General features: G+C 41.5%; 1 protein-coding gene across 1 annotated transcript; it reads right to left on the reverse strand.

Annotated features, from left to right (window-relative positions):
- Positions 1-4,216: 4,216 nt before the first annotated feature.
- On the reverse strand, positions 4,217-10,657 carry LOC133013568 (protein NYNRIN-like). Its single transcript, XM_061080547.1, has one exon. The coding sequence runs from the start codon at positions 10,614-10,616 to the stop codon at positions 6,390-6,392; it is 4,227 nt and encodes a 1,408-aa protein (XP_060936530.1). The 5' UTR covers positions 10,617-10,657; the 3' UTR covers positions 4,217-6,389.
- Positions 10,658-19,148: the final 8,491 nt, after the last annotated feature.

Genomic DNA, 19,148 nt, shown 5'->3' on the forward strand with positions numbered 1-19,148 from the left:
TGACTTATTGGAATGGACTTAAGCTTGACCAGCCATCCCCAGCCATTGAGTATATCTAATTTATACACTCAGGACACCCTGAACTGAGACATGCTAATACTGACACTAATGAACTGAATGTGCAGTCATGGGGGGGCCCCGTTTGCTCAACTGGTAGAGTGTTAACCATAGCTGTGTCTCAATTCAGGGGCTGCATCCTACGGAGGACGCAGTCTACATTGCCTACAAAGGGTTGGTCTCTTTGGGCCACAAAGTCTTCAGAGAACCTCTTTAATCGGCATACCCAGCCCTTACTGCTGTTGCCTTGCATCAGAGCTGAGGTTGGACACGCTGAGAAAGTCAAAATTCCCCTTGGTTTTTGTACATGTGCAGCTTTAGCTGTTCTCTTGAGTTGCAGCGTAATACTCAAGCATTGAAAGGCCCAATTACCATCACTGATTTGAAAAGGTTTGTCACTGAAGTAAAATGAATCCTAGGATAGGGGATGACCATATTAAAAACATGGTTATCCATTTAATTCCATCCTTTGTCGTTAAAGGCTTAGGACAACATGTCCTAAAAGACACATCCGCCAGTTTTTGTTCAGGGTATTGATAACTAAAATTCACAATTCACAAAATTGATAGTGTGATAAATTAAGATGTATTATTCAAGCAACGTTCAGGAGTACAGTTATTACATAAGTGTAAGAAAAGTATCATATTTAGAGCCCAGTTTGTCTGATGTCTGTATGAAATGATTTGCCACAAATCCTGAACAATAACATGTCTTCCAGGGTACCTGTACTTACATTATGGCAAATGTTACAAAGATGGCGGCCGACCTTGTGCCTTTCACTGTGATGACCAAGAATGACCACAGAGGCAGAGGGAAAGTTTCATTTGTCAGGACTGTAACTGTCAGTGTTCACCAGCAGACAATTATCATCGGCAAGCACAGAGGACGAGCACAGGTAACAGATTCCCTCACAAGTTCATGTTGCAATTCCCGACCGTGACAAGCAGTGAGAGTAAAAAACCGAGACGAGCAAACCTTCCTCAAATTTAATTGAAATTGCCCTTCAATAATGATCATGCAGATGTGACTTACATTTAGTAAGATTGTGAGAAATACCTATCAATACAATTTATAATAAGCTACACACCACAGTTTAAATTCCACAATGTTCCAGAACTGTACTTTTAGGAATTTGCATAACTATAATTCTGAATGAGGTTTTCATTCAACAGGACGGAAATAGCAGTGTTTCTGCTTGATACTATTATAGGTTGCACATGCAGCAAATGGTGAGCCTTGGTGATGGTTGCAGCCCCTCTAGAGCTTTCCTATTCTTAAACCATTAAATGATAGTAAATAATAGTAGATGTACTATTACTGTATACTCTGTCTACTACACTGCAAAAGGAATCCTAATTTTATAGACAATAACTAAATAATTTTTACAGTAGATTCCTGTATTTTTTTTTATTTTATACAAAATACTGTAAAATGACATTGACACAATTTATAATTGTTTTTTATTATTGTTCTGCTTTTACCTGTAGGTTAATGGAGAACTTCAGAACTTACCTATCAGCTTGTTGGGAGGCCTGGTCACCGTGAAGCAGAGTGGAATCTATGCAGTACTCAACACTGACTTTGGCCTGACTTTAAAATATGATTGGAACATGAGACTGTACATCACAGTGCCATCCTCCTACTACCAAAACCTGGGTGGCCTCTGTGGAAACTACAATGGAGACAGGAAGGATGACCTGCCTGAAGGTGAGGAGGGGACATAAAACGATAGCAGGAGGAGATATGGTCAGGTTAGGGTTAGATGCTGGCAGTTGAGGGGGGCCTGTCTTTTGATGCTAAGCGCAATGCAAGTGTCTTAGCCTATATATATATATATATATATATATATATATATATATATATATATATATATATCTTGATAAGTGTGTGGCCTTTTCCACCTATGTTGAAAATCATGATTTCCAATTTGAAGTTAATATCCCCAATGGCTGTTGTGATTTGTGATGTGCTTACCACCTAGTGCACTTCTCACACACCAAGATGTGACTAAATAGTAATCAGTTTTTCTTTGTGTCTCTTTCAGGCTCCGGTCTCCCTGCTGTGTTGAAGATGATCCAGCAGTGGAAGGTGAAAGATTCTGATAAGTTCTGTCATGATAACTGTATTGGTAGCTGTCCATACTGTTCAAAAAAGGACCAGGCCCACTTCAGCCAGCACAAATTCTGTGGGATTCTGAATAAGAAAGATGGACCATTTTCAGCCTGCCACAAACAAGTCGACCCAAATTTGTATCTGGACAATTGTGTCTATGATGTCTGTGTCAACAAAGGTAAGCCAATTATTGAAAACTTTAGAGCATTTTTTAACTACATGGACATTACGTCATAACTTCGCACTGCAACAGGCAACTGTGATATGTAGTTGTGAGGTGCCACATTGTCACTGATTAAAAGATAAATTTGTATTTTGCCTTCCGTGCATTTAAAGGATTTTAACTTCTGGTTGTTAGATGTTTGCACTTTGCTTAAGTTTGATGATTGATTGAAGATTGGCCTTCTTTTCTGCAAAAATAAATAATTATCTTCCTGTAAATGATGATATGGTGACGTTTTTGTTTGCAGGTGCAAGACAGGTATTGTGTGATAACCTGAAGAGTTATACAGACACCTGTCTGACAGAAGGAGCCCAAGTCAGCCCACAGTGGAGAAAGGTTTCCAAGTGTCGTAAGTAACTAAGAAAAAATATGGTTACATCTGTAAGTGCTATCTATAAAAACCCACAATGCACGCCATGTTGGGTCTGGCAGCAGGCCTGGAGAAGCTAATCAGGACAGGGGAGATTTCCCAGTGGGCTGGACAACTCTGAACTCCGTTTGACATCACAAACAATTTAAATTACACCCAAAGACCATACACCCACAAAAAGGGAACATTAAAATGACAAGATATGGAGTAAAGAGAAGAAGGAGGAAAGCCTTTACCTCTATCATCCCATGTGCCAGCAGCTTCTTTAAATGAGCTTGTGCCAGAAGATGATGGGGATGAGAACGTTTCGCTGCTACTGGCACTGAAGAATAGGCAGAAAGAGAACCGCCAGCAAGACCCTATAGATCCAATACATTAGGCAGGGCCTCAACACCATATGTAACTATTGCATGAAGCCAATTCAATGCCTATCATATGAGGATGGTGCTGGAGAGAAATCTCAAATTAGTTGTTTTCATGAAACTCTGTTTAGCCAATAGCCATGCAGCTGTGTGTGGTGAAGATCTAGGTTAAAACAAATTCACCCTGTAAACAGTTACTGTGCTGGCTGTCCCCACTTATGTTCCTATGGAAATAGACACTATAGGATGGGGAAAATGTGAGTGAATATAAGTCTGTTGTCTAATTATGGTGTTCAGATCAATATAAATTTACCACACTGATTCGTATGTGTATGACGTATGTTTTTTAATTAGATTTACAGTATTGGTTCTCACAGATAATTAGGATGATGATATCCACTCTCCCCTCCCCAGCCCTTCCGTGTCCAAAAGGCAGCCACTATGAGGCCTGTGGTTCAGCCTGCCCGGCCTCCTGTGTGTCCCTGAACAGTGAGAAGCAATGTAAAGCCCCCTGTGTGGAGGGGTGCCAGTGTAATGAAGGACTGGTGCTTAGTGGAAACAGGTAACATATTAATGATGTTATTACTATTGCTGGTTCTTGGAAATGCTTTATAATAGTTTTGCAAAGACAGCCATTAGAAATTAAATACATTTTTGCCATATTTATGTTATATGTCCCATATCCATACAGCAAAGTCATTGGTTTATATAGTTTCATGTCTGGTTTTGGTGTCACATTGAAAGTGACCTTAAACTCTGTCATAGAGAGGTAAGTACTTGAAAAGTAGGAAAACAAATTGAGCAAAACATTATACTTAAAAAAAACAGTCTTTACTATAGTAAATAACCTGCACATCCCCCTGTGTTTCGCCCATTACAATGCTACTGACGACTGCAGAGAGGGATCTACAGTGGTCCTATCATAAAGAAATTATAACAACCACTAAACCATCATACTGTGGTCACAGCTAGCAGCTTTACGCACTGTTAGAGCTCATTCATATGTGTGCATGTGTGTGTTTCAGATGTGTTCCCAAGTCCAGCTGTGGATTGTCGTGGAATTTTACCAATAATCAAGCACAAGTCAGCAAGTGTTCTTTCTGGAGTTTTAATTCTACATCTGCAGATGGGCATCACAGTACAAATCACGGCAAAGATTTCATACAATGAGCAATGACATACAGAAGACACAGCAGTTTTAAACCTTCACAAGCTCCTCCTGTGAGAGGAACACATGTTTATCAATTAACCTCTTTGATCTTTAGAAATAGGTGATCAGTATCCTGTCTTCTCCTCGGTCTCAGGCTCCTTGAGTGAACATCTGTTTACAAGCATCTCTTATCAACATTTTACAACCCCCTCACATCCCCTTTCCTGTGACCTCTTTGTTAGGTGACCCTGTAAGTGAGGAAGTCATATAACATCAGTTACTTTGAGAAACACCCTGATAACTAAGAGAATCCATTTGCTCATATTTCTATACATCAAAGTAGTTCCTTCCATCAATCAATGCCCAAATGTTAAAATTTCCACCACAATCTCCCCCCTTTGAGACCTTAAGGCTCAACATCCTCTATACAATTTTAAATCATCTCATCATCCTGGAAGGGAAGCGTCCAGGATTGATTAGTTTCAGGAAGTTGAACATATTGCCCAATCGTAGACTTAATGAGGGAAGTTACCATAGTCTTAACACAAGGAACAATAAAACATGCAAACAACACTAATACACAAAATGAAATCAGAATAGGCGTCAAAAATTTCAACAATACATTTTTCCAACCCGTTAGAGTAAACCATGATCCCCAATTCCATCCTTCAGGAATTTGAGAGTCTTTGCTTTTCTCCTCGAACAATAGATCATTCAAATGGGAAACTATATGCGTCATATTATCAGAAATGTCAGGTATGTATGTGCAGCAATCGGTCCCAATTATGTGGCAAACACCCCCTTGACTTGCGAGCATTAAATCCAAAGCCACTCTGTTCTGCAAAGCCACATTCCTGATACCCTGAATACTGGGAGACAGAGATAAGAAACCTTCCCCCACTAGGGCTGTTAGATTCTCCAGTTCCATAGCAATCTCATCTATCTTGTGTGCGTTGTTCAAAGTTCCCCACCAAGGTAAGAACCCTCCGAATCCTTTTTCTCCTGGAGACACTCTTACTGTGGAACGCTTATGTCTGGATGGCACATAATAGTGAGGATAATCTGTATGGAAGTGGGTGAGGTTAGGTGACAAGGTAACAAAAGGTACTAGTCTGGCAATATAACAAGTCCCACACCACCCCGGTCGGAGTGACTGGTAAACATATTTCCCACACACCCACACATGTTCCCTCAGAGACCCATACCCATCACTAGAAGGCATACTAACAACCGGGTTGTCATGACCTGGTCTGTTTAAACTGATGGTATTAGTTAAATTTAACTGAGCAACAAATGGCACGTTACCTCTACATGTTTCTGATGGTTCCCGATCCCATCTCAAACCACAAGTAGCTATAACTTTTTGCTTACATGGTGAAGTTCCCAGATAGTGATCCTCAGCCATAAAACATTGTCTAGTAAAACAAACAGTGCCTAACTGTCCGGTGGGGTTTATTGTCATCACAGGTTGGTGAATTTCCTGATCTGCCACCAAAGACATGTCCCAGAATCGAGCTGTGGAACCCCCATAATTAACTACACTGATATTCAGTAGTTTAAGTTTACTATTCATGTCTCGCACAGTCCTGTTCTTTAGTGAAAGCCCCTGAGTGAAAGCTATCAGTACTCCTAATGTCTCTGAGGTGTTTAGTGGGATGGTCTTAAGTGGGAGAGTAGTACCCACACCATGAGGAAGTTGTGCACAGACATAACAGCTCTCATTAGTGATTTTTCTAGCGATTACCTTCATGGTCTCATACCATGCATTATTTTCAGGTTTTATCTGTTCATCATAGGGGTCAAACGAAAGTTCTCTTTTGGTTATTTCTTTTATGCTCGAGTTGTTTTGGCTTGTTTTCCACAGCAGCAGTGGTAGGACGAAGATGACAGTCAGCAAGAACAGGGAGCACTTCCCTTCCTTCCAACTGCGCACCGCCCGCCCCATCAGATGCCACTGTTTGTCCGTCGGCGCCATTGAGTATCAGCAGTGTTCCTCTTGCAACCCTCTTAATCAGTGTGTCACTGAATTTTAGAGACTTGTAACTCTAATGGTTTCCACACCCCTTTCCTTGCGGGCATGAAACAATCGAAGGCTGGAAACACCACCTGCTGACATCAACGCACGTTCTGTCCTGAAGAATCCTCTCCTGGCTCAGGTACCCTCTTGCAATGGCTTGCATGTACCCAGGTTGCCCTCTCTGCGACCTTCACTGCCGTCTGCGTGGTGAGAAGAACTTGATAGGGCCCGTTCCACCGGCGTGCTCTCCAGCTTTTCCTCCTCAGGTCCTTCACCACAATCCAGTCTCCTGGTTTCAAATCATGCAGTTCACCGTCTATGGATTTTGGTAGGGCGTCTTTCACCTGCCTGTGGATATCAAGGAGAACAGAGGAAAGATTTACACAATATCGCAACATTTCATCTTCACATTGACTGGTCTGAGGAAGCTGCCTTTTAACAGGACCAATTCCTGTCTCCATTGGACGTGAAAAGAGAATCTCATAAGGACTCAAACCATTCTTACTTCTCACTCTAGATCTCATGTACATTAAAACAATAGGTAATGCCTTTGTCCATGTCAGCCCTGTTTCCTCACAGCATTTGACCAGTTTGTTTTTCAATGTGCCGTTTTCTCTTTCCACTGCTCCTCCACTAGCAGGATGGTAAGCACAATGTTGTCGCATATCGATACCCAAATACTCACCAACACTCTTTAAAGCTGCGCTTACAAATGGAGTACCATTATCACTGGATATCTTTCTTGGGATTCCCCACCGAGGAATGAATTCCCCCAGAAGTGCCTTTGCCACTGCTGAAGAATCCTGTTTCGATGAGGGAAAAGCCTCTACCCATTTGGAAAACATGTCAACCACAACAAGACAGTACTTCTTTCCCTCGCTTGGTGTTAGTTCAATAAAATCCATCTGTAAATGATCAAATGGTTCGTTTGGTGCTGGATGTGCACTTTGTGCAGTATGGATTCCTCTACCAATATTATTCGTAGCACAAATTACACATTTCTGACAGAATTTTTTTGAGTAGTTTGAAAATCCTTTTGTAAACCAATACTTCTGTATATCTGCTTGCATTCCCCCCTTTGACACATGGTCTTTACCGTGTATCAACTTAGCATAATAAGGAAACAGATATTTAGGTAAACAAGGTTTTCCATCTGGCCCACACCAAATTCCGTCAGTAACAGAACAGCCTGCTTTCTTCCAAACAACCTTCTCCTCTGGTGTTGCCCTCGCTTGCAGCTCCTGTAAATCAGCATTAGGTGTCACGGGCACATCCAAAACAAAAGCATCATTAACTGGCAGGCTACGTTTCGCTGCAGCCTTTGCAGCAATATCTGCTCTTGCATTTCCCCGTGAAACTGAGTCAAGTTCCCTAGTATGCGCTTCACATTTACAGATTGCAATCAGTTTAGGTAGCAACACAGCATCAAGAAGAGCAGCAACCAGGGTATGGTGTGTAATGGGTTTACCTGTAGAGGTTAAAAACTTTCTATTAGCCCAAAGTCTGCCAAAATCATGTGCCACACCCCATGCGTATCTACTATCAGTGAAGATGTTGACACTCTTGTCTCTTGCATATTTGCATGCTTCAGTCAATGCAACTAATTCTGCAGCTTGTGCAGAATACTGTGATGGGAGTGGTTCAGCTATGATTGTATCATACAAAGTTGTTACTGCAAAACCCACTTGGTTTCTACTAGTTGCTGGATCCCTTGATGCTGAGCCGTCCACAAACAGCTCCATGTCTGCATTCACCAGTGGTACATCCTGTAAATCTGGTCTGGGAGAACAAATTTCAGTTATTACTGCAACACAATCATGTGGCTCTCCATCACCTGGTGTAGGGAGGAGAGTAGCGGGGTTAAGAACAGTGCACCTCTTAATAGTGATGTTTGGCATTTCAAGTAACACTGTATTATATCTGAGCCATCTAGCTGTTGAAAGGTGAGAAGTTTTTTGTTCAAGCAAAATCATTGAAACAGCATGTGGCACCAGTAGCGTCAAATCAGCATAACCCACAACATCACGTGATGCAATCACAGCTTTCTCAGCAGCTGCTACAGCCCTAAGACAAGTTGGGAGTCCTGCTGCCACAGAGTCAAGTCGTGAGGAAAAATAAGCTACCGGTCTCAGTCGTCCCCCATGGTCCTGCAGCAGCACAGATGTCATATACCCGCCTCTTTCATCCACAGTCTGTGTAAAGCGCCTGGTACAGTCTGGTAGTCCTAATGTCGGAGGAGATTGCATAGCTAACTTCAAATCAACAAAAGCTTTCTCAGCTTCAGTTGTCCAGGTGACTCTGTTATTTGCAGTGAGGCCTTTTCCATACACAATTGCTGATAGTGGTGCCTCTATTTCAGCATAATGTGGAATCCATTGCCGACAATACGAAGTCATCCCTAAAAAACTCATGACTTGTTTCTTTGTTTCTGGCTTTGGGATAGTTTGAATAGCTTCAATTCGTTTGGATGAGAGGGTTTTACCCTCTGATGTGATTATATGACCCAGAAAGGTAACTTTTTCCGAAACAAATTGCATTTTAGACAAACTAACTTTATGACCATTTGTAGCTAAATGTTTGAGTAACGCCACTGTGTCCTGTACACATGTCTCCTTTGTGGGGGAACAGATCATTAAATCATCCACATACTGCAAAAGGGCACTACCTGCTGGTAGATCCAGTGATTCCAGATTGTCCCTTAATGCTGCATTAAAGATTGTGGGTGACTCACAATACCCCTGACAAAGGCGTGTAAATGTGTACATTTTTCCTTCAAAAGAAAATGCAAACCAGAACTGACTGTCGGGGTGAATGGGAATACTGAAAAATGCGTTTGACAAATCAACCACAGAAAACCATTTACTCTCAGATGGAACCTGTGAAAGAATAGTATGAGGATTCGGAACATTTGGTGCACGAGCCTGTACTGCAGCATTAACTGCTTGCAAGTCCTGCACAAATCTCCATCCTTGTGGTTGTCCAGATTCCTTCATTTTCCTAACAGGAAAAATAGGTGTTCGAACAGGAGATTTTTCACATGGAACTATCACCCCAGCCCTTAAAAGAGATTCAAAGACTGGTTTAATACCTTCCACTGCTTCCTTTTTCAATGGATATTGATTTTGACATGGTCTATATGATGATTTAGGGATTATCACTATTGGGTCTGCTCCTTTGATTAGACCCACATCATATTTGTGCTCAGCCCACACACATGACGGTACCTGATTCAATTCAGGAATGTCACTTATGTTTAACACAAAACTGAATCCTTCATCACTCATATCAAGAGGTTTTCCTATTTGCGGTGTATGTTTAACATTGACAAAATCTATATCAGGAATGAGTTCAACACTCCTGATTGCATTTATCACTGCAGAAAATCTCCTACGATTAACCTTCAAACCTCTGTGTAAATCAATATTAGGATCAGATGTTTTCTCCCATCCAGTAGCTGCATTACACCTTTTGGTCCAAGTTTCCAAGTCCTTCCATTCTTCCTGTCTGGGTTTGATTAGTGGAACATAAGGATCAGAATGTGACACTTCAAGCAAATCTTGTTTAAGTGAGTCAGTTAGAGCTACTGATACAACACAGTGGTTATTGTTCCAGTATAGCCAATTCAGCCTAAGTTTGTCTTCAACCTGGCCTTCTTTAAACCAGTTTTGCTCAAACAAATGATCTGATCCAACGGAGATGTGTGCTGTACAATGTAAGCTTTGTGTTGTCATAACATCTGTTAACACATCTGTACTAAGTGATTTTGCCTGTTGCAGAAGAGTGCTGTTTACAGCAGTGAGATCAGAGTCTGGAATATTCCATTGATACGAATATATTAAATCCTCTTTACCATGTTTCACAAACACTGATGTTTGTGGAACTCTACTTACGACTATACCTTGTGATGTTGAGATTAACATAATGCCCATCAAACACATCAAATCTCTACCCATAAGATTTACTGGACACCGTGGTGACAACAAGAATGAATGTTTAAAGCTCCCTTCAACCTCATCATGACAAGACAATGGTACAGTATATCTCTCTGTCACTGTAGTACCAGTTGCTCCAATCGTTCTGAGATATCTGGCACTCATTTTAGGAGTAATATCAAACTCTCCACATTTAATGACTGATTCTGTGGCCCCTGAATCTACCAAAAATGTGATGTCTTTACCACTCACTACAATCGTGTGTTCCGGCATCTGTTTATATGCATCATGTGAATATTTAGCATAAAGCTCAATGAGCCTCTCTTTATTAATCTCCTGCTTAAACTCACAATGATTAATAGCCTTCGTAATCATCTGCTCTGTGTCCAACATTAATTTACATGGTGTGTGTGTGTCAGTGTTCTTACGATATTGATGTGAGGGTTCAAACTCCCTCTCCGTCTCAACGTTTTCACCACCTGGATCCGTATCTGTCCTCAGCTCCCCCGCCAGTCAATCGCACTTTGTGTGCGGGTTATCAGGACAGTCCCTTGCCCAGTGTCCAACTTTGCCACAAATGAAACAAGCGTCAGATCTTCCACGTCCCCGTCCTCTTCCCCTCCATCGACCTCTCCCTCTGCCGCGGCCTTGTGTCTGATACGCCGCCAGCTGAGCCATCTGTAGCTGCTCTGTAAACTCAGACTTCTCTTTCTTTTTCTTACTGTTCAAGAGTTTTTCAGCATGGGTGGCATGTACTTCGACTTTCCCGAGATTTGCAGACTCCCAGGCGATGCAGTTTGTTTTCACCATCTCACTGATCTCCGGTCTGATGCCGTGGATGAAGCGATCCCTCAAGTGAGCTTCCCACGGGGTGATACGATTCTGCCCCCCCATGGCATCCGGCCTCTCGAGGCCACTATTTGTAGTGTGGACCTCCGAGAGCCTGTGGAGATAATCGGTCACAGTCTCATCTTCACCTTGTTTACACATGGAAATTTTACTCATGTCCATTCTTGCGGGAAACTTTTCTGTTATTTCCTCACACAGATTAGTTATGAATTGTCCATATTCATGGTTACTAGCATGGGCCCAGTCTGGATCCACCAATCGCCGCTCCCGTGCGGGGAAAACTCTCGTCACTTTGGAAAAATGAATCCCCATCTGCGTCATCAACAGTCTCTGCAGTTCAGTACTCGTTGGTTTAAACTGTTTGCAAAAAGCCTCCAATTGCACTGCATACTGTGTTCCCCCACTTAGGACTTGTGGGAGGAATGAAACGGTGGATTCTTTCATTTCCGTGAATGTCCATGGTCTATAGATCAGCTGAGTGTTTCCATCTCCTGCGGCCACCTCCACCATCGGTGCTTGCACGGATGTTTTTAAACCGTAATCTTTACCTCTTCGGGTGCGATTCGGAGTGTGAGCTGCTGACCACGGAGTGCTGTAGGCTGGAGGGCTGTCTTGTCCCTCCGCAGCGGGGAGGTCGAGGTCTGGGTAGAGTTGAGAGACGGCTGGAACTGCCGCTTGCGCCGTCTGCAGCGGTGGCGGCTGAGCGCTCGGCTGGTCCAGCACCGCTGCCGGCTGTGGTCTCCCCTTTGGCGGAGCTGAGTCGAGATCAGGATCTAAGTGGAGAAACTGACACTTGGAGACAACATCAGTCCCTGCCTTCTGCTTTCTATCTCTGATATTTGCTTCTGTGACCCAACAGTCATACGCTGCCCAATTTGGTACAAATACTTTTTTATTCTTTTTTCTTTTTTGCTTATCATCTTTACTCCGCTCTTCTTTCACAAGTAGTTTAACTTTGAGTTGCTGTAACTGATTCAAACTCAAACTTCCCGTGCTTGGAAAGCCACAATTCTCAACCCATTCGCTGAATTGTTCAGTACAACATTTGCCGTAATTCTTTATCATGTACTGCACATTAGGAGAGGTAGGCTGTGGTGAATTTACAGAATCTTTCCTCTTCCCTTCTTTACTGATGTTTAAACCCATTTTTCTTTGCAGACCAAAAGTTCTACTGGTACGGGAGAAAAAATAAAAATGTTCCTAACTCCTATTTAATTTATTTGATCTATATCTTTTTTATTTATCTGTATTTTTTAAATTTGAGTTTTGATTTGAGATTATTTTCTTTTATATTTAGTTTTAATAAACCCAATTCTATCTAACGTAGTTACTTCTCCTAATAGGAGGTTTTAGAATACCTCTTTTCCCCTTTTTTTTTTTTTATAAATGTTTTTTTTATATTTTGGTTAAAACATTTCTAAATACACTTAGTGCATCCTAATACCTTTAGAGAAATATCATTCAAATCTCTAGACACACACTTCTCTCTAGTTATACCCCTCCAGGTATTAAATACTTGAGAATGCTATTACTTTTTTATGAAAATAGTTATAATTATCATGAAACTCGACGTCAGAGCTCAATCTTAAAGGTGTGTTTAAATTAATAAACACTCCATATATCTTATATATACTTTGTTTATCCCAATTCAACTTCTTTTCTTTTTTTTTTTGCAGTGGTTCTAAACCCTGACTTTGTTAAACCCAGTTAACTAAAAAACTGTTAAACCCAGTTAACTAAAAAACTGTTAAACCCAGTTAACTTTTTTTTATTGGTTCCAAACCCTGAAGCTTCTCTGAATTCAACACCGGTTTCCAAAACCTTGCTATGCAAGCACGTCTGCTCCTCACTTTTTACAAAATGAGTGAATCCCTTAACCTTAATAAACCCAGTTTATTTTTCGAAATTAGAATTTTACTCACCAGAAAGAAACTGTTTGCTTGTCGTGCTCGGTCCGCATAGATCACTTCAGTGAGAGGGCACCCCTTCTCTTCAGCTTCCAGTCCTCACGTCTCCAAACTGTTTAGGGAGGTTGAGGTAAGAGTCTTCTAGACTCTTTTGTGCACTATTTACCTTCAGCTTTGAGATCCAGAACGTCCTCTCACACAAGTTATCCTGCCGACAACGCCAGATTGTCGTGGAATTTTACCAATAATCAAGCACAAGTCAGCAAGTGTTCTTTCTGGAGTTTTAATTCTACATCTGCAGATGGGCATCACAGTACAAATCACGGCAAAGATTTCATACAATGAGCAATGACATACAGAAGACACAGCAGTTTTAAACCTTCACAAGCTCCTCCTGTGAGAGGAACACATGTTTATCAATTAACCTCTTTGATCTTTAGAAATAGGTGATCAGTATCCTGTCTTCTCCTCGGTCTCAGGCTCCTTGAGTGAACATCTGTTTACAAGCATCTCTTATCAACATTTTACAACCCCCTCACATCCCCTTTCCTGTGACCTCTTTGTTAGGTGACCCTGTAAGTGAGGAAGTCATATAACATCAGTTACTTTGAGAAACACCCTGATAACTAAGAGAATCCATTTGCTCATATTTCTATACATCAAAGTAGTTCCTTCCATCAATCAATGCCCAAATGTTAAAATTTCCACCACAGGATGTCAGTATGAGGGCAAATATATCCCATCAGACACCACTTTTTGGGGTGACAACACTTGCACCAGCAGGTGTAAATGCCATAATGGGAAAGCCAAGGTTGGTTTGTGTGACTGTGTGTGCTATATCTGTCATACTGTGTGAAATCACCTGTGAGGCATCACCTCTGTTGGTGTGCACACAATCAACTAAATGTTGTGGATAAATGTTTTCACTGATATTCTTTCCTGCTGTCTTCTGTCTTTCTGGTGAAGTGTGCATCACATACTTGTAAGAAGAAGGAGCACTGTGTCATGAAGGGGGGTGTTAGGGACTGCTACTCAACATCCTATGAAACATGCAAGGCCACTGGTGACCCCCACTACCGAACCTTTGACAGTCGCCGGTTCGATTTCCAGGGGACTTGTACCTATATTCTGTCCCAACTCACCAAGGGATCAGACCAGGATCTGGTCCCATTTCAGGTGCTGGTCCAAAATGGAAACAGGGGTCGTAACAAGGCTGTTTCCTTCACCAAGTCGGTGTCACTTCATGTGTTTGGAAATGTCACCATCAGCATGAGTCGTGCCAGCCCAAGGAAAATACTGGTAAGATCAGGCTGCCTTCAGTAAACACATTACTCTATCACTATGGTTTGTTCAACCAGTGGGGAAAGAACAGAGAAAGACTTCTTCATTTATGTTCTAATAGTGAGGGTGCTGTTGTTTGTGTTGTCACGATCAACCTAAAAACAAAAACAAAAAAAATTGATTTTCATGTAACTAGAACTGGGTAATTATTATAGAAGTTAATGTAGCTTACTGTCAATGCTACTGTGGAATGACTTGTTGTGTTTCTGCAACGGCAAAGCGCCAAATTGCGGATAATGTGGTTATAGTAATATTACATTGAAACCCCCTCCCACCCTACCCAGGTAAACAGTCAGTCGGTGAATCTGCCCTACTCCATGGAGGATGGCAAGCTTTCCCTGTTCCGGCGTGGCTACTTTGGCATCGTGACAACATATTTTGGCTTGACGCTCAAGTTCAACTGGAACAGCCATGTCAGCTTGACTTTGCCCAGTTCATACTCTGCTGCAACAACTGGTAAGTTGGGTGTATGTAATGAGCATGTGACTGTGGTTGTATAAGCCAAACACAAGCAAAGCAAAGCCTTTATACCTAATCATATCCCACATAGCAAAATAGTTTGGGCCCAGATTTGGTCCATGTCCCGTACATCACACATCTGGTCCATGTACCAAGTGGAATCATTGCGAGATCTGGGCCACAAGTAAGCCAAAGCAATACTGCATTTTAACTAAGGGTGCATGAGGTGACCTGAATTAGGTTTTTACTCTTTGGGTGATATTCGCCATTCCCAAATATGTGAAACATTTACACACTTTTTCCATCAAGGCAGTTCAGGCAAGCATGAGGTAACTTTGTGTTTATAGGTGGAAATCAGTTCTACTCCCCGTATTTAACTTACAGACACGATATTTATTTCCCAACTAGAAAATTCAGAAAGTATCGAGATCCCTTCAGTCTTTGCTTTAAATCTACAAAGCAATGAAGGGCTAAAAGTGAAGCCACTCAGAAATAATTCAGTGCGCCACCAACTCACCATCTGTCCTGATTAAAATTATTTTAGTAATCATTAATTATTTTCATGCCTCATGCAACTGAACTGTTAAATCTCCATGTAACTGCTGTGCTTGTTGCCTGTTTCTCCTTATCAGGCTTGTGTGGAAATTATAACGGGAAAGGTGACGATGATTTACTGAAACCTGATGGTACCCAGGCTGAACAAATTAATGCCTTTGGACACAGCTGGAAGGTATGTATTAGCTGAGACTGGAGGACTCTGGAGAATCTTGCATAAACCTGAAATCGAGCAGAAAAAAGAAAAACATGAAAACTCCACTGAGTCACACTGCAAATTGTAGAAACTCATACTGGATCCGACTTGAAAAATGCTTGCACGTGACCAAAATTCCTTCATTTTACTTTGAGGCATGTTGCAGTCGACATCTTTACATAAATTGTTTTGTTGATTTGCAAGTTAAATCGTTTATACATATTTTAACCGTTTTACCTATAAATGTCATTGTACAAAGATAGGAGAAGACCCTGGATGCACTAGTGACTGTCCTGATGGTAAATGTCCGGAGTGCGAGCCTGCTCTGCTGCAACGTTACAAACAGGAGCGCTACTGTGGTGTCATAGCTTCCAAGAAAGGGCCGTTCAGGTAGGTTCTGGTGTGGGGAATTATGTAAGTTATAGCTAGATCATAAAAACATTTTAAATAACGATATAAGAAATATTTATATCCACATACACATTGACAAACTGGTGTTACGTGTGTAATTAATTGTCACAGTGTTTTGTTGCGTTAGTAGGTGTGGATTAGACAATTACAAAACATACAGTACCTTTGTTACCTGAGAAGGTTACACAGTTCAAAAGAAAACAAATAGATGAAATCAAATATACGAATCATCCGAACTGAAGGGTTGGTAAACATTTACATTCTATTTCTCTGTTTGATGGAGTTGTGTGAACCGACTGTGCCCTCTTTCTCTCTCTCTCTCTCTCTCTCTCTGCTGGTACAGACACTGTCACGGTAAACTAGATCACACGCCCTTCCTCACAGAGTGTGTTTTTGATCTGTGTATGTACCAAGGCCATGCATCCGCCCTATGCAACAGCCTATCAGCTTTCAGCACTGCTTGTCAAGATGCGGGAGCTACAGTGGAAAGTTGGCGAACCGAGCATTTTTGTCGTAAGACATCCACACACTGACACTCAAATCACTCTAAACTGGGAGTCACATTGTCTATGCATCCATTCATCCACTCATCCATTCATCCATTCATCCATTCATCCATTCATCCATTCATCCAATCATCCATTCATTCCATTCCATTCCATTCCATTCCATTCCATTCCATTCCATTCCATTTATTTATCCATTCATTAATGTGTACTACGTCCAGATGTCGGTGATAAAGAAATACTCCCTTAACCAAAATGTCAGTTTTTCTGTTGTACAAATAAGTCACTTCTGGAAGCTTTTATTTTTGACTGATTTCCATGGGTCTCTCCTCCAGCTCCCACATGTGGTGCAGACAGTCATTACGAGATGTGTGCCCCCCCCTGCCAGCTGACCTGCAGTGGTCTCGTGCCCCCTGAGGGCTGTGACGACAGCTCGCCCTGCACAGAAGGCTGTGTGTGTGACGATGGCTTCATGATTAGTCATGATAAGTGTGTACCTCTGGCAGAGTGTGGCTGTCAGTACGAAGGACAGTATTATCAAAGCGGACAGGTGAGCTGCTGCACTCACTGCTGCTACAACTGCAGCTTATTTTACTGATGTCCCCTTCTCTTCTGCCACTTCTCACTATTACTGCTATTGATTCTCTGCTCCCTCCTGTTTTCTCAGGTGTTTTATCCAGGAGAGTCCTGTAAAACTCGTTGCGTCTGTTCGGACAGTGGAGAAGTAGAGTGTGATCCTGAATTCCAGTGTTCAGTCAATGAGAAGTGTGTTGTGAAAGACGGTTTAGCATCCTGTTATCCCAAAGGGGTTGGTTCCTGTTCTGTGAGTGGAGTCAGGACAGTCAGGTCATTTGATGGACAGGTAATATTTTATTTGTAAGACAAGAGTGATGATGTTATCCAGGACAATGTGTGACAATTTTATTGAATTGTACAGGTTAATTTTATATTTATATTATTATCTATATCAGTAGTGACTTGTCAGATCAGAGCATCTGAATTCGATGCTACATGTGTCCTGTATCAACATGAATTGTTTCTCATGCAGAATCATGTAACGTAAGTCAATGATTGTCATTTTCTGATTTGCTCTCCGTCATTACAGCTTGTCATAGGAGGTAATAATAACCCTTTTCATTAATATAATGTTATAATTCTTTCACACCTAATGTGGTAAACATTTTGTTTTTAAGAAAAACACAGATGAGCAGTACTTTTGATGTCAACACTTGTACTAATACGTTTTAATTACCTCCTCAACATCCACTTGATTCCCACTTAGCTCCTTAAAGGAGCACACCTACATGTACGCGTGTTCTTCAGAACTGTCATCCTCTGGCCCATGAGCCAGTAAAGTGTCCAAATGATCATTTTGACTGTAAATGTTCGATCCTCTGCACGTTTCTTAACACGCAAGAGTCACAAATATGACAAAAAGAAATCAAAAATCTCAGGATGAAGAAGCGGTGCACACACTCGAACACATTGATGAAGATGTCGAGAGCGTTTTTGGCGATGACCATGTCGATGAACTGTTCACAAAAACAAATTACTTTGTTGCATCATTGACCCTTCTTGGTTAGGTTTTAAGACAAGCAGTGCAAGTTCAGGCATAATGCTACACATCTTCTAATCTCTCCGCGTCTCTACCCCCTCCATCCTCCCTCCAGGCATATCCTCTGTGGGGAAACTGTGTGTTCAAGTTATCAGAGGTGGAGAAGACGGAAGAAGGGTTGACAGCCTTCTCTGTGTTGGTACAACAGCAAACCAATAAGGGTGGCAGTGTCAGTCGCAGTGTGGAGCTCAAGGTTTACAATATTGATATCACAATGGAGACTGGTGTTCAATGGGAAGTCAAGGTATGTCTGACCTTTTTGTATGACTTGAACGATTTTTTTTGTATTCCCACAAAGAGTGATAACCATTTTCAGTAGAACAGAATTAAAACTATGCAGTGATAACATAGACTCCCACATAGATTTTTTTTTTTTGCCAGATTGGCATACATCCCACATCTTACACATCCCACATCTGGCCCACATACTGCATGGAATGATGGCATTTGGTTGCTTTGCTCCTGTTTGCCAGATCTGGGCTCCAATTAAGCCACAGCAATACCAAATTTGAACAGAAGGTGCCAACGGTGGTGTAATTCGCTTTTTGCTATTTGGTCCGTATTTACCATTTACCACATGGGTCACTGTAGGTTCACATTCAGATTACATCTTTTCAAAAGCATTGCATTTCGGCAAAAAGGCCCACAATTGTTTAGGGATATTTGGGCCAAAAATGTGTCTTTTACAAGTGGGAAACTTAAGGCTCACATCCATTTTGTCTGGGCAACAAGAAGGTCAGAAGTAGAGCATCATTACATGAAGTGGCCCACATCCACATGCTGAAACTTAAGGTCAAATCATACAACAATCGACCAAGACACTGCATCTGTCTATTTATGTGTCTAACCCTAACACATAAATTCACATGGCAATTTTCGCAAAAAATAGTGTTCTATGTTAATGTGCTGTAGCTCTTTTGTCAGAGATGGACTGGGTGGTGATGGTCATTTTTCAGAAGAGCACTAGCCTTGAGTGATGGATACAGCACTTACATAACCCAGCTCATCTTAAAATACTTTGTGTATCTGTGTCTATGCTCTTCTCTTTGTCTCAGGTAAATGACGTCAGAGTTCCCCTTCCTGTGT

This window comes from Limanda limanda, chromosome 11 (genome assembly GCF_963576545.1).
Source record: "Limanda limanda chromosome 11, fLimLim1.1, whole genome shotgun sequence".
NCBI classification, from domain to species: domain Eukaryota; kingdom Metazoa; phylum Chordata; class Actinopteri; order Pleuronectiformes; family Pleuronectidae; genus Limanda; species Limanda limanda.

Coding starts and splice junctions, on each gene's coding strand:
- LOC133013568 (XM_061080547.1), bottom strand. CDS start 10,616: ATGTTGGACACAGAGCAGATGATTACGAAGGCTATTAATCATTGTGAG.